The following is a 16,561-nucleotide window of genomic DNA, read 5'->3' as shown; positions in this document are numbered from 1 at the left end:
GACGGCGCGCCCGGCTCGGGGGGGCTGGCCCGGGAGTGCGGGGCCGGCGGCGCTCGGCCGGGGGCTGGCCTGGGGGTGCGGGGCCAGTGGCGCTCGGCCGGGGGCTGGCCCGGGGGTGCGGGGCCGGGGGCCGGCACCCCAGGAGCCGAGCCAGGCTGGGGCCGGGGCCGGCCACCAGAGGGAGCCGCTCGGTTGCGGGGGCCAGACTGGGCCGTGCCTCCTCCCCCCACCCTCCCCAGCTTACCTGCTGCCTGCTTCAGGCTTCCCGCAAATCAAATGTTCGTGTGAAGCAGGGGAGGGGACGGGGACTTTGGGGAAGGGGTGGAGTTGGGGCGGGGCATGGGCAGGGCTGGGGGGGCGGGGCCGGGGCCCCGTGGAGTGTCCTCTTTTTGGACACTCAAAATATGGTAACCCTACTCTTACCTATAAACACAGAATGAGAGCATGTGTGAATCTAGGTGAAAGCAGGAAGAATCTGAACTCTCCCTTACAGTTTCTGATACTGCTTAGTTTGCCGAGATCCAGGGGTAAAACTCTAGGTAACTTTTGCTTTATTTATGATAGAAACAGAGTCTTGCCTTGAAATGACATCACTGAAGAAACAAATTATTTCACAAAAAGAATGTCCCCAGATGGTTTTTGGCCTATTTGAGTTAAGCTGATTCCTCCTTTATAAGAAAGGAAGTTTTTATACTTAGAAGTTGCAATCTCTTTTGCATTTCTGCAAACAACAACAACAACAAAAGACTTTTTATCTTTTTAGAGATGGACAAGTTAAAGCCATTCATAAAAGGGAAGCTGAATTTAACGTAACTGGATCATCAAAAGACCAATTTCCGTTTTAAAGGAAATACACTAAAATATAGTTCACGTACTCATCTGAGGAAAAATTGGACACACTTATCTTCCTGAATCTTTAATACAGACAGATCTTTAAAGGGCTAATTGGTGATGGGGAGTCTGATGGAGTAAGGAAGCAAGTCACTGTGGGCCAACAGAGAAGCCAACTCCTAGGTGCTAAGAAGAGGCGTTGATGACATGCGGCTACCAATATGCATTGTTCTGGGTAACCCCACACTTTACACATACTTAGAATCAGCCATGTTTATTTTATCTGAAGCAGTTTCTTCATCCTTAAATAGATCATCAAGAACTATTCAACAATATTGTTCCGGAGTCCAAACATTTCAATTAGTTATTGTTCACTCTTGGTAACAACATATGAAACAACTCAGGATCTATAAACCTGATTAGGCCTCCCAACCCAAAGTGGTCAGGCATGAAGGAAATATACTTAAAACTATCATTATCATATTTAGCAGAGACATTTTCTGAACATGTTTGAATTCTATTTTTATTTCCTTTGAGGCAAAGTGACAACAACTTACTTGTCAAAGCTGAATTGAGCCATTCTGGCGATGAAAGTTGCTTCTCCAACTACCTGAGCCATTCTGCCAAGTGCCTCTCCTGCTGCACATCTCAAAATGGGATTAGGATTGTCAAGGGCACCCATAACCAACGTCAGAGCAGATTTGCGGACTTCTTCTGGTCCTAATGTGCTTTTATTCTCAGCTAAACCCTATATGAACAAATGGGAAAAAAATATTTGACCAAAAGAAATAAAAGTATGTTTTGACATCGGTTGCTGAAATCAAGTTTAAAAACAGTTTAAACTGATATTTTTACAAGAAGAGAATTCACTAATAAGACAGGCTTCGTAATTTTTGAAGTGATGTCTTATACACAGCTGGACATATCTTACAACTCACACCTTGAGAAAGGTGTTTAATTTCTACTTCTCTCCCTATTTTTCAAGGTTTTTTTCTTTTAAATAAGATTAAAATAATGTTACATGTTAATACAAATAAAGAAACAAAATGAAGACTACACGTCCACTCAACTACCACCAAAACAATATTCTGCTTCTGCCCCAAAAAGCAAAGCAACTAGTTTCCTCCAAAACCAACAGCAATCGCATTGCATGGTTCTTTGCTAATTGTTTTCCATGAGCCAGTTCCAACAATACAACTTGATGGGTTGGCTCCTCTCATATATCAGACAGGCAAAGCAACAGCCAATGAGACACTGCAGTTTTCACACACTTAACTCCATCTCCTTCTATCACTCTCACTCCCCTGAGCCCCGCACCAGCACATCAAGTGGAGAACTTCAGAACTGTAAGCTGAATCATTGTAAAAAACAACATAACTTCACCATATGATAAATCAGCTCTTCATGATAGTGAAGGATAGTCTAGACATCTGCACTGTTGTCTCTAATATACATCATATGGCATGCTGCTTTCTGAAAGAGTATCTGGTGGTCTAAGGTTTTAGGGACTTGTAGATATAATGACTAAGGGAAGAAGAGAAAGGGAAAAGAACTCCAGAAGTAAGCCCTGTGTCACAAAATCATGCATTTGTGACCAGACTGGAGGAAATCAGAAATTTTCCCTGCAACATTCAGGTAGTCAGACAGAGGAGAGTAACACTTTAATGGAGACTTTGCCCAGATGCTAGTGCTGGTTGGAGATCATGTTAGCTTGTCCCAGTCTACCAAACAAGTGATTCAGGTTCAACAGTTAGCCACTGATTCATAACTATAGTCTTGCAAATAGAAAAATCGGAACACTGCCTGGAAAAACTGCTAGAGCAATATCCCTTGAAATGAGGGGAAAAAAAAGAAAATTAAGTCTCCCGGGAGAATTTTCTTCTGGTCTAAACTGACTTACAATTGGTGGGTCCAGTTAGTCTCCAACAGTATTAAAGGGGACTAATAATCAATTTTGTCTTATCTGAAAAAGACCACATTTCCAATCAATGAACTTCTGGGGTCACTGTTAATGACCTGATGACACTGGCTTTCATCTTCATGGAGTTCTGAGCAAAATCTATTCAGTACCAGGAGACAGAGGGAGTACACGGTCAGAGGAACAACAATGGTATGATTTCCCATCCCTCTGGCAAATAGGTTACTGGATGCTGAAGAGAATGAACTGACCTGATAGGCTGTGGCATCAAAATCAGTACACCACAATTTAAAGTGCGTGTGTGGTGGGGGGAGGAAATCTCAGCAGGAGAGGGCTAAAGTCAGCAAAGCAATCTGTTACCCGCAGGGAAAAAGTTTCAGGTTTACTAGGAGTGGACTGTCTGTAAGAAGTAGAAAAATCCTTACTTTGAAGACTGTTTATCTTCCAGTCTCTGCACCTGTGAAACATGCTCCCAAGGAATCCCTCTTTGAAGTACCCTGTACTCCCACTGCTGCAGTCAACTACTTTGAAGAACTGTGAAAACAAGTGCTCTGTGAGAGCCTGGGGCAGAATGTCAGGGCTTGCAGAGTGGTCATAAGAAACTGGATGTAACATGACCACTGCATTAAGTGTATTCATGACTCTTCTCATCCTAATATTCCATGTGAAGGAGGGAAATGATCTTCTCAACAGAAAAGCAAAAATTAATGAGTTACAATTAAAAGTATTAATCTAAGGCAATGTCTACATTTTGAGCTAGGGACATGATTCTCCTGCTCATGTGCACACACTTGCGCTAACTCGATGAGAATCACACCCCAGCTTGAAGTGTGAACATAGCCTAAAACAGGGGTGGGCAGACTTTTTGGCCCGAGGGCCACATCGGGGTTGCAAAACTGTATGAAGGGCAGGGTAGAGAAGGCTGTGCCTCCCCAAACAGTCTGGCCCCCGCCCCCTATCCAATCCCTCCCACTTCCCGCCCCTGACTGCCCCCCTCAGAACTTCCAGACCCATCCAACCCCCCCTGCTCCTTGTCCCCTGACTGCCCCCTCCTGGGACCCCCCGCCCCTTATCCAACCCCCCCAGGACCCCACCCCCATCCAACCCCCCTGCTCCATGACTGCTCCGACCCCTATCCATACCCCCACACCCCTGACAGGCCCCCCGGGACTCCCACACTTATCCAACCCACCCCATTCCCCGTCCCAACCTCAGCCCCCGAACCTCTGCCCCATCCAACCGCCCTCTGTTCCCTGACTGTCTCCCAGGACTCCCTGCCCCTTATCCAACCCCCTCGCTCCCCTCCCCCTTACCATGCTGCTCAGAGCAGCATGTCTGGCAGCCGCCTGGCCAGAGCCAGACACGCTGCCGCGCTGCCCTGCAGGAGCACGCAGCCCCGCCGCCCAGAGTGCTGCCCGCACAGAAGCATGGTTGCGAGGGAGGAGGGACAGCAGCAGAGGGGCTGGGGGCTAGCCTCTCTGGCTGGGAGCTCAAGGGCCGGGCAGGATGGTCCTGCGGGCCAGATGTGGCCTGCGGGCCAAAGTTTGCCCACCTCTGGCCTAAAAGGAAGAGGCTGCTGAAGAAAAACCAAAGAGGGCCCACCAAAACAACCTGGCTGCTACAGTTGCTACTGACGTCTGTAAAGGCAGGATACAAACTGGGCAAGAGACACAAAAGGGCTGGAGCTAGCTGAATGGAAAGAGTTAAAATGGAAGTCTCATTTGCTGGCATCCTACCTAATTCACAAGAGAGGGGAGTCAACCCATTAACCTGCATTGTCATTATGATGTCAAAAAAAAAAAAAAAAAAAAAAAAGGATATACCAGTGTTACTGAATTAGATTAGCTTTACCTAGGTCACCCAGGCAGGGGAGGCTCCCCCACCACAGGATCAAACTCCATCAGACTGGAAAGCTGAAAATTGTAGGTGGTATGTCAGTGTGTTGCACTGCAACAGTCACTAAATTAAAGGACATTTTAGCTACATGAAGAAAATTTTGAAACTATTTTTCTTTTTCTAATCAAGGTAGCAGCAAAATCACATCTTAACATACTGGATGGGAGTGAAAATGCTGGATGACTGCAGCAGCCCGTTTGGGCCTCAAATATGTGAAGGACTAGGAATATACTATTACCACTCAGAAAAAGAATCAAGTCACTTTAGGAAAAACACCCTTCCCCCCAAATTATAGGTGAGGAAATAATATGTGATCATGTAGTTAAAGACAGTATCATAACACACATGCATAAGGAGCCCAATTAAGAATGCACAGGCAACCTTAAGTCTGGCTTTTCCTAACTTTTGAGTGCTTGATTTTGCAACCTTAGTAATGATCTTTTAATGTAGTTTTTGTGTTTAACATTATATATAAAGTCTATAAATCTGAGAATTTTAGTATCTGTCAGTTACAAATTTTTAAGCAGTTTTACCTTCAATGCGCTGAGAACAGCAGTGAAGATATTAAGCTGCACAGCTTGTTGGCGGACACCTTTAGCCTGTTTGACACATTCAGCAAAGTGATCCAACATTTGTAGCCTACAAAAGAACAATTAACATCATCATTAAGAGAGACACTCTTCCAAAAAAAACATACTGAAAAGACCCTAAATTTTGCCTAAAGGGAAAAAGATCAATGCAAAAGAGAAAAAAAAAAGTAGAAGAAGGGTTTAAACAAGATCCTGTGAATTCTGCTATTTGGCTGCAGAATGTATTGGGCCCTATGAAAATCTTTCCCTGTCTCACCTGGTGGCCTGAGAACATGCTGCCAGGCAGAGGGGGTAAAGACCTCTGATTGGCTCTCTGCTGGCTCTGCCTTGAACTCAGCCACAAGCAAGAGATTGTCATTTCAGAAGAAATAGCGACTGCAGACAGACTTTGCAGTATGACCGGAACTGTGGGGACAGGAGAGAAGAAAAATTCACTTGCCGCAATATCCTCCACCTTAGACACAATGCCAGGAATAAGGAGAGTGCAAAGTGTATTTCACATTCTCTCCTTCCACCTACATGCTGCTGAGAAATTAGAGGAGGGGAGGAGAATATGAACTGGCTTTGTGCCACACCTTTCCCCTAGAGATGCCAGGAATAGAGGGGAATAGAGCCAGCACGATCCCTATTCGGGTAGCAGCAGTTTGGCACGTAGGCTACAGAGTCTTTTCATTCAGATGCAGATAGACTTTGTCATAGTTATCCATGCCACTGCAAAGCTGAATTACTGCAAAGTGTTCTGCATGCTAATACACCTTAAATCAATTATAAAAATGACCTCACCACACATTAAGTTGAATTTTCAGGGCTGTAAACTAGGAAAAAGATCTTTTACTTCTAACGTGAGTACATGTGATATGGAACCCACTGAGAGAACAGAACACCAGAAATAGATTGACTTTTTGAGAGAACTATAATCCCATTAAATTAAAAAAGGAAAGACAACCATATATTGAATTGCACATTAACTTAGACTGACCTGTGTTTGTAAGAAACATGAGGAAAAACCACACCAAAGAGCGCCACAGAGGCATCAATGACTGATACTCCCAGGGGAAGGGGGCCAGGCACAGCTTCACCAGCTGGGATGCGCAAATAAATGGAAGACGGGTCATGTTCCAAAGCTCCACTTCCAGATGCACTGTTTGGCTGAAGCTACAAATAACCACAAGATATTAATACCTTCTAAATACATATTTGCACATACTTATACTGAACATACTGAACTAACCAAACTACATATGCAGCAACTTAAAACTACATTACTCACCAGCAGTTAGAATTCTCTAACTACACTCCTACATGCAATGCCAGGCAAATCCCAGAACGTTCAAAGCAGCTAACAGCTTGGTGTGAGCAGTCTCAGTCACCCTTGGTACAGATGAGGTGGGTGAATTAAAGACAGTGACAAAATTTGGTTCTGACAGCTGCTCTGGAAGCAGTGAACAGAAAGAGGTATTTCAGGGCAAAAGGTTAAATCGTCATTTCCTCAGCCTGTGCTAGAGGCGGAAAGGCAGCGTAAATCCTGTAACAACTCAAGGAGTAATGATTCCCCAAACAGATCAATTTGTGTTCTAGAAATTGACTTCTGTGACATAAGATAAACATCTCTTTAAACTCACCCTCTTATCCAGGTATGCCATCAAACAACAGGAACCATAAGTGAAAAAAAGGTGAACTTTCTCTTATCAAGTATTTATTGGTATTTAAGTGATAAATAATGAATGAAATATAGTTTGAGGCTAGTGCTTCTGTTGTCTCCTGGGCAGGCAGATCAAACAGAAACTGAGTAGTCACTGAGACCTCTTCATGCCTCTTTATACACTGTTTAGATTGTAGTTCCATGCAGGCAGTAGGACGCATGCAGCTCCAAACATTAAAAGCTTTAAACAGTGCTACGTTTCATTGATCAGGACATGCAATTCCAAGACAAGGATGTATGGATGCAAGTATTGGAGCGCAAATTTATAGAGAAGAGTGGGACAATAAAACAGACTGCTCACCCCAATAGCCTCAAAGGTGAGGAGGGTTAGCCTGGGCCAGCAAGGGAAAGAAGATCCTTTCCCCTCCCACTCCACATGGGAGCTCAGATTCCTTGTGGGCTTGAGAAGGGGGAGGAGGCATCCTAACTGACTTGGGCTTCCACTGTACCTTTCAATCCAGTCATTGCTTCCTGTGCATCCAAGGGGAGGGTTTATAAACCCTTACCTCCACCCAGTATACCACTCTACTTCTGGGAGCAACAGACCCCTTCCCCCTGAATATTAGGCTAGGGCTGGGTTTTGGGGGCAGATGTGGGCATCATACTAGTCACCTTTTAGGGGCTGAGGAGTTTTTCCCACACTGCCAGATTGACCTGGACAGAGAGGTATTTTCACCTTCCCCTCAGCAGTCCAGGGATTATCTGGGCAGGTTAGGTTATAGAGTTCATGTTGTCGCAACCTGACAGCATAAATGCTGGAACTAGGGTTTCTGGCGTGCTGCTGCACCCCTAGGTTTGAAATGGTTTCCATTCATATACAGGGCTTACAGTTTGGTTCAATGGCTCTCACCACCCCCACTATACAAATTGTTCCAGCGCCCCTGCCTGACAGATGCCTAAAACAGAAGAGTTGGGACCAGAATTACAGGAAACATATCCCCTAAGGATGGGAAATGGAGCTGGGCCTCCTAACATCTGGTACAGTGAAGGATCAAGCCCCTTTCTCCCCTCCCCCATTTAAACTTTGTACAAGAGGAAGCTATTGGAGTCCCAGCATTAATGTTGAGACCAGGATAAAAGTTTTGAGTGAAGAGAGGGGAGGGCACTGAGGACAGCTCTCTTCTAGGTGGCACTGATGACCCGTGCACTGGTTGAGTTATTGCTAGATAATTTCCCAGATGCATTTGACTAATAAAGTTGTGGCCTCGTTAAATAACATTCCCAGTGTCTTATCTTTCTTCCAGTGATGTCTGGCACGAAACACAACTGGACCAATGTTAAGAGTTGATTATCTGCAAAAATTCATTAAAAGGGTCTTCAAAAGAAAAAATTCCCCAATTATTTTATTTTTCACATGCCTATAAATGTTTCCAATAGCCAAACAGATTTCCTTCAAAAATGTAAGAAGTTCCTCCTACTCCCAATAAGACTTTGCACGCCACCATCCAGATGGAAGGATATGATTTCACACTGTTGCTTTAAGAAGAAAAAAAGTCCCTTTTTGATATAACACTAGTTGCAATGTACATACTGTGACAACAGATCCATTATAAACTCTGCTTCTTTTGTATTTTATAATACCTCAGCTGGAGGAAAAAAATTATGGGACTTATTGCTAAATCTAGAAAGATTTAATTCACCTTTTAAAAGCAAGGATAGTTGACTAACCACAACTTTATAAACTGTGTAATGATATTCTCTACTGATCTCTTTTTTATTTTATTTTATTTTTTTGGTAGCTAGTTTTACCAGAAATTTACACTGCATATGGCAGGCTTTAAAACCTGTAAAATTCTTTGAGACAAGCTTGGAAATCAGTAGAATTACACTGGTCTTCCAGATCCATAGTAAGAGTGCAGTTTCAGTTTTTAAGATTTTATTCAATAGAGCCAAAGATAAGAGGAATTTTATTACTGATTTCTTTTGTTACCTGATCTTCAATTGATTTATGATCTGTTTCCTGCAGCCAAGAGCCAAGAAGAACACTGTCATCATAATGGCAAAGAGATCTAAGCAGCGATGTAGTTGTATTAGCAGAATTGTCTGTCAAAGTGAATTCTGCCACTAGCTCCCGGAGGAGTGCATTAAATGATCCTAGAAAACAGAACTGTACATTAAACCTAGTAATAATTCTTGGCTCTTCCATAGACTTCAAGGCATTTTACAAATGCAGGCAAGTAGCATCATTCTCATTTTACAGATGGAAAACTCAGGCAAAGAGCAATAAACTTGATTAGCACAGGGTCAGTGGCAGACCTGCACACAGAACCCAGAAAGGACCCTGACTCCAAAGCCCAGTGCCTCAACCAGGGCATCATGCTGGCTCCTACAAGATCAAGATCCCAATCTTGCAAACACTTATGCATATGAGTGGTCCCACTGAGTTCACATAAAGTTACTCACATGCATAAGTATTTGCATGATCAGAGTCTATTTTTGTAAACATCACATTGCCACAGAAAAAAATGTACTATTGCTCTTTGCCCCATCTACTAATATCGATCTAATAGTCTTGTTTCATAATGTAATATATTAGCATGTCTAAGCTTATTAAACTCAATTACTGACATGCAGAATAAAAAAAAATAGAATACAAACAACTTCTTTTGGACCAGAAAATATGGCGCATTTGAAAAATACAAAATCATTTTAACGTTTGAGTGTATTTATTTCCTCAAGGACTGCGTGTACTTTCTAACATTTAGGGAATCTAAACTGAATAAATGATCCTTCATTAGAATTCTCTGAGAAAATTCACACACGTAAATAAGAAAATAAGCATTTTGTCCTAAGTGCAGTTACATTTACATTTACAAGTTAGATGTCAACTTAATGATGCTAACCTTTTGAACACTTGAAATCAATATATTTTATACATCCACAGTTTGGATTGATTTAAATCAAAGCTGATTTTAATCAGGAAACACTAATTTAAATAACAGATTTTAATCTTGTTTTTCCATTTAAATTTTTAGTTATTTCCATAGAAAAAGGTTGATTCTCATTTGTGGGTGACCATTAAAGCATGCTGATTTGCAACTAAATATAAAACTTTTATACCAGATTTCTTTTTGCTAAGCAAGAGGATGTATACCTATACACATTCATGTAAGCAGTTATATATCTTAACTTACATTTTTCAGATTCCTAAATTTTACATTTTTTATTATCATGAATGGTGCATTTACTTACTAGATGATTACTAATTTTTTACTTGTGATTTGTGTCAAGGTCTATTTGGATGGAAATTCAAATTCAACTAAATATGCATAATAACAGCATTTTAATTCGTATTTATTAGTAGTAGTTAAATAAAACTACCTTAAATGTGGAGGATACATAAGAAAAAAAGTTTATCAAATCATGTTTTGCATTTAATACTAACTGATTTATTAAACAAAGAATCTGTAATCAGAGAACTGCAGTGATTGTTTCTGGTCAACATGTCCTTCAAGATTTTAGAACTAGTAGATCTCATCCTTTCACACCTAGTTTCTATTCACAGAATGAAAGAGGAAAACAAGCTTTCCTGCTTTCCCAATTGGTTTCTTAACTTTGAATGAAGTAGTCATTGAACTAACCTAGCTGAATAAACAGAAATGAAGAAAATATTCACTCTGCACTGCAGAAAAGGCTGTCAAAAGTTGGTTTTACACTTCAGTAAACTCTGGTTCCACATGCTTAGCCAGTGACTTCCCCAGTTAAGTGGTTTGACTTCCTTTAAAACTTAAGCAGCAAACATGTACTGCTTAATATTATTTTTTAATTTAATTTAAATGATTGTAATAAATTATATAAATTTAGGCCTTCACACCTTTGAACTCTATCATTTCTTTTAACCATTAATTTAGATTTTAAATATTTAAGCTGCATTGTAAAGATTTTGAAACAATGATTTCTTTTCAACTGGCATAGATCTAAGCCTTACCCACCAAAGAATCCATCAAAAGGCATAACTACACTTTCTTATTTGGAAACTCCCTTTAAAAATATATATTTATTTACCTTCATAAGTTTTTGGAGGTAACAAAGCCAAAATGTCATAAAGTCTTAAACGGACCATAGCTGCGCTAGCTTTAAGATGAGCTCCATGGGCTTTAATTACCGATGGAATGCTACAGTGTGAAAAAGAAGAGAGTTATGTACAATCAAGCATTAATTATGTTATGATATAGGGCATTTACGAATGTTTTTAAAGTAAATGGTAGTTGAGATAACAGTACACTGCTCAGATAACTATTCTGAATAAAGTTACTCAGATTATTAATTTGTTTTCAGAAGTAACAGAACTGAGAGCATCCTTAACCCCGTACAAATCAAAGAGCAGATCAAAATACATTAGTAAACTATTGCTACTTTAAATTTCTTTTTTTGTTTTGTTTTCCGTAATGTACATTTAAAACCTTTTCATCTATTGCATTGTATAATAGGCCACTTTTATTAACAAACTTCATTTTTACTTCTAATTTCTTGATGTTCTTATTCTTTGTGAAGGGATTAAAGAATCAAGAATTTATTGAACTGGAAATCCAAAATCAAAAAGGGAGTTTAAAATGACGAAGCCAAGTCAATTGTTGTATGCAGTGTTGTTGTAGCCATGTCAGTCCCAAAATATTAGGAAGACAAGGTGGGTGAAGTAATATCTTTTATTGGACCAACTTCTATTGGTGAGAGAAAATCTTTCAAGCTTACATAGAGCTCTTTTTCTTCTTCTTTCCCAGACCTACCTTGTCTCTCTAAAGAGAAGTCAAAACAGGCCCAAAATATAAGTTATGTTTTGTAAAAGTTTATCACAAAAGACCAAAATAAGTGTTTTCATGAAATTAAAAAAAAAAAAATCTTACTTCGAGAAAAAGAAATGAGCATTGCTCTGTGGGCAATCCAAGGACTGCAACATAAGGTCACAGCATGAGAAACTACAAGTAAAACTAACTAGAAATACAAGTGAAACTTACTGAACCAATTTCAATATCCAGGCTCAATGAAAAGTAAAATTCAGACCTGAAACAGTGACAACTTAGATTTTTTTTTTCCATTTTGATAATGTAAGCCATTGTTTGTAATAGCAGTAAAGATTGTTTTAACAATGGCATTTTTAGCCTCAGACTGTCCCTTTAAAAATTTATGCAGAAAGGAAGAGAATTTTAAAAGCTGTCTACTCACTGTGACATCATTGTCATGGCACATTCTATAGGTGTCATTAATTTTCTGATCACATCTTCAGTAAGGAGCTCAGGACAGTGAGCAACGAAACTCCTCATAGCTATCAATGTAAAAACATTTCAGTCAAAGTTAAATTGCAATAAAAATGGAAATAAATTTCAGCAAGTAACCAAGCTACAGATCTTAACAGGATATCAAAAAAGAAAACGTTTAATCACATTTTAATTAACTCATAGGTCGTAAAACAATTAGTAAGATTAATTTTTTTCAGTGTGTAATTATGTAACAAGTTTTGTGCATGCTTTTTCAATTACTTTTTGATAGAAAGAGGTGAATTACAAATTCTCTGTATGAGTATGTTATTTGTGATGTTGAAATTAGCATACATCTAATGAAACAGGACATGAACTTTCACCACTTCTTTGTGATCCTTACCGCACAAAGCTCCAGCACGACCTTCCAATGTTACTTGCCAGGTAAAAGAGTCTCCTCGGGCTTTCTCTGCTTCTAGCTCCTTTAGAGAACGAGGAAATACATTTCGCCATAGCAGCAGCATCTTAGGTAGATGGTACCGAACAACTGAAGGACCTAGCCAAGGAAATGTTTAGCTGAAATTGCAGCATCTATTTATAATGTTCAATATAATAAAAAATAAGGGTATTTCAATTAATAGCTTAAGACTAAAATAAACTGCAACGCAATAGAGATTTCTGAATACAATTACTTTTTGCTGATTGCTTACTTTTTGCATTTCCTCCTGCTAGAACAATGAAAAATAAAGGAAGTCATTCTCATTTTTAGGTTTAAAGAGTTGTAAATAAACTGCAAGGGTATTTTTATTTGTTGACTAACAACTGTTTTTATTAGAGAGACAAGGTAGATGAGGCATAGCTCGAAAGCATGTCTCTTTCACCAACAGAAGTTGGTCTAATAAAAGATTTTATCTCATCCACATTGTCTCTCTAATATCCTGGGACCAATATAGCTACAACAACACTGCAAACAGGGCCAGCTCCAGGCACCAGCTTGGCAAGCTGGTGCTTGGGGCGGCCACTCCGGACAGGGGCGGCAGGTCCAGCTATTCGTCGGCAATTCGGCGGACAGTCCCTCACTCCCGCTAGGAGCAAAGGACCTTCCACCAAACTGTCGCCGCAGATCGCGATCGTGGCTTTTTTTTTGTGTGTGTGTGGGTGGGGGGGCTGCTTGGGGCGGCCAAATCCCTGGAGCCGGCCCTGACCGCAAACAACTGTTTTATTGGTTATTTTAATTCATGGAAACATAAACATTAGCCTTAGGTTCTGCAGAATCCTGTTTATACAAATGCTAAATTTGGGGGAAAATTTAAGTTGACAATGTCCCTTTAAAAACCTGGATGTTTTTATAATAATATATTAGTGACTTCTACAACCAGTCTATATTTTTCATCGTATTCTCAGTTTGAGCAAGACATGTTCTTTTAACTAAGATAAACTGTTCACATTACAAACAAAGTTAATAACTACCAGTTAGTTTTTAAGTATCTAGCTTTAATGGTAAGTTTTTCAAAACGTATTAGAAAAAGTTCTGGAGGGCATAAAATCCACTGTTGCAAACTCTTTCCTTAAAAAAAAAAAAAAAAGAACAGGAAAAAGTCCCCAGAAGGGCAACCAAGATAGTTTTTAATTGTTAAATTAAATTTTAATTGTTTAATTAGTTGTTGTTATGCATATTTAGTTGAAGTATTTCAAGGCTCACACATGACAACAAGTTTGCAAAATGCAGGATTACTTAGAGCAAAAAGAATAGACTTGAGAAAGAACCTGATTGAGAACAGTGAATAGAGATCTGTCCCCTTTTCAACTTGTGTCATAATATAACTAGAAAATTGTTACTGGATCACTAAAATTCAAAGAAAGGATATTTAAAACCTCTCAGTGTATGATCAATTTGCAGAATGCAAGGCCACAGAAGGTCAGAGTCAAATACTGGGTTGGATTTTAAAAAGACAACTAGATAATTAAGACCATTAAGAGCTGTAGTTGTTCAGTTATAATTATTTATACTGTTCCACAGAGATGAGATACTGAGATGGGTAATCACATCTAGTATTTATAAAAGCAATAAAGAATTCCTTCTGTCTGTATTCAGCATTATATAATTAAGTAAGGCACATTCATTATGGAATGCGGGGGAGGGGTTTGCCTTCCTCCAAGGCATCAGCTACTTGCTATTGCTAAATGCAGAACTAAACAGAAAAATGTGATCTGGTTTGGTAAATCAGCTTATATAAAAGCATCAATATACCACTCCAGTTTAACTTAAAAAGGGATAAATGAAAATGTAACTATTGAATTATGAACATGATGCTGTACAAACGGAGTAATTTTCCCCCTAGAATAAATAATCTTGTGCTAGGTTTTTGATTGCTCCAGCACAAAGTGTATTTACCACAACAGATGCATTACAAATGCTGGACAAGAATTAAAATAATATAACTAAAATAAAAAGCAACTACTAGTACGAACCTAAAGTCATAAGTGCACCAAGTAAAAGCCACCCGGCTTGAGTGCGCTGTAAGGACAGTCTGCTATTTTGAGCAGCAGTTCGTAACAGATCCTCAGCAATACTGACTACCATCTGCAACAACAGGATAAAGAGTAATAGATTTCAAATATAAGTTAAATCAGCTAAGGAAGCTGCCACAAAGTAACCTATTACACATGCTCTACTGCAGGGGTAGGCAACCTATGGCATGTGTGCCGAAGGCGGCACACGAGCTGATTTTCAGTGGCACTCACACTGCCTGGGTCCTGGCCACCGATCTGGGGGGGCTCAGCATTTTAATTTAATTTTAAATGAAGCTTCTTAAACATTTTAAAACCCTTATTTACTTTACATACAACAATAGTTTAGTTATATATTATAGACTTATAGAAAGAGACCTTCTAAAAACGTTAAAATGTATGACTGGCGCGCGAAACCTTAAATTAGAGTGAATAAATGAAGACTCGGCACCCCACTTCTGAAAGGTTGCCTACCCCTGCTCTACTGTATGTTAAAATGTTCTCAAATAAACAATCTAACATTTTGTAAAGACCAGATTACTTTTTAGGCAGGTTATCTACTCCTATGTATGTGCAATGCTGATACAGTCAACTTGTCTGTGTTATCAATTGATTCTTGAAACAGAATTTAATGAAATCACAACGAGAAAACAAAGCTGTGAAACAATAACTAAAAGCACACAAAAAATAACTTTTGTTCTTTATCAGTCATTAGTTAGGTTTCAACGATGTTTTAAAGGTCAGTGTCCCGCAGTCAGCTGGAACATTTATTTCTCAATACAAATATCTTTCACTACAGTACAATTCCAGAGATTAAACGTTCTTCATCATCAACTCACTTTTCCCTTCGCATGAGGAATACCTAAGGGACACTGATGCACTCCACCTAGTAAAGCAGCCATTGCAAAACTGTAGCCACTAACTGCTTCTGGTGAGGTCTTCAGATTGTTGAGCCTTTCAGCGCACCTATCCAGAAATGGAGTCAACTGAAAAGGCAATGCCACAGCTACACAGCGCAAGCACCATGCAGCAGCTAGCCGAGCAGCCATGCTTGGATGAAGAAGAACTGAGGTTACTGTCTCCAATAGCCCTGTGGAAAAAACAATACATGATCATTTCATTAAAGACTATCACAAGGTATATCTACAAGGGGGCCAACTTAACGTTGCAGAGGCAGCCTTAATTCTGGTGTGTCCTAACTTCTGAGTGCTTGATTTTGCAACCTTAATTTTCTTTTAACATCGTTTTGTGTGCGTTATTTCCTATGTTTTTAAAAAATAAACTGAAATAAATTCTATCACATGGCATCATACTGATCCTCAAAAAGTTCATCAGAAAGACTGGAACCTTTAGATCCACAATACAGGCCTCTGACAATCGAGTTCAGGATGACAGAGCACCAGTACGCTGTCATCCTAAACAGCCACTAGAGGGAGATGAGACACATATTTTGCCAGTAGGTTTCACAGATATTTGATGACAGAGATATGGCAAGATTCAGAAATCTTAGGTTCCATTCCAGGTTCTGGATAGGAGTGTGCTCTAGGGGGTCATAGACTCTTCTACCTCATCCCAGTCCTGTCTTCTCCCCTCCCCCAACCACTGAACTCTTCATCCTAGTCTCAAGAGCACCCTCCTCATATAGCCAGGCCCTGTCTCTTCCCCTAGGATCCTCATCCCAGTCTCCATTACCAGCCAGTCCCAGTCTCTCTTCCCCCATCATTTCCCACTTTTTCTGTCACCTGCCAGCCAAGTCTCCAATAGGCTCCATGTCCCAATCTACTCCCTCCATCATCCCCATGTCCAGCTCTTATCCCCACTGTATCTGAATCAGGTGTCTTCCTTCTTCTCAGTGCTTGGGTGCCAGCAAGGGGAGCACTGAGAGCACAGGAGTGAGTATCCTTGCCCTTAGTTCCTA

General features: G+C 40.2%; 1 protein-coding gene across 2 annotated transcripts in view; it reads right to left on the bottom strand.

Annotated features, from left to right (window-relative positions):
• The window catches only part of HEATR5B (HEAT repeat containing 5B), an 89,780-nt gene that overhangs the window by 50,137 nt on the left and 23,082 nt on the right, over positions 1-16,561 (bottom strand). For both annotated transcript variants that reach the window (XM_034764932.1, XM_034764933.1), the window contains exons 10-18: positions 15,483-15,733; positions 14,605-14,716; positions 12,536-12,688; positions 12,101-12,200; positions 10,943-11,052; positions 8,868-9,031; positions 6,215-6,390; positions 5,179-5,284; positions 1,389-1,579 (exon numbers count right to left, since the gene is read on the bottom strand). In XM_034764932.1, coding sequence (XP_034620823.1) covers positions 1,389-1,579; positions 5,179-5,284; positions 6,215-6,390; positions 8,868-9,031; positions 10,943-11,052; positions 12,101-12,200; positions 12,536-12,688; positions 14,605-14,716; positions 15,483-15,733 — 1,363 coding nt within the window. The remainder of the gene's footprint in view (positions 1-1,388; positions 1,580-5,178; positions 5,285-6,214; positions 6,391-8,867; positions 9,032-10,942; positions 11,053-12,100; positions 12,201-12,535; positions 12,689-14,604; positions 14,717-15,482; positions 15,734-16,561) is intronic.

Source organism: Trachemys scripta, chromosome 3 (genome assembly GCF_013100865.1).
Source record: "Trachemys scripta elegans isolate TJP31775 chromosome 3, CAS_Tse_1.0, whole genome shotgun sequence".
NCBI classification, from domain to species: Eukaryota; Metazoa; Chordata; order Testudines; family Emydidae; genus Trachemys; species Trachemys scripta.
The sequence above is the reverse complement of the archived record's forward strand: the minus strand, read 5'-3'. Positions and strand labels throughout refer to the sequence as shown.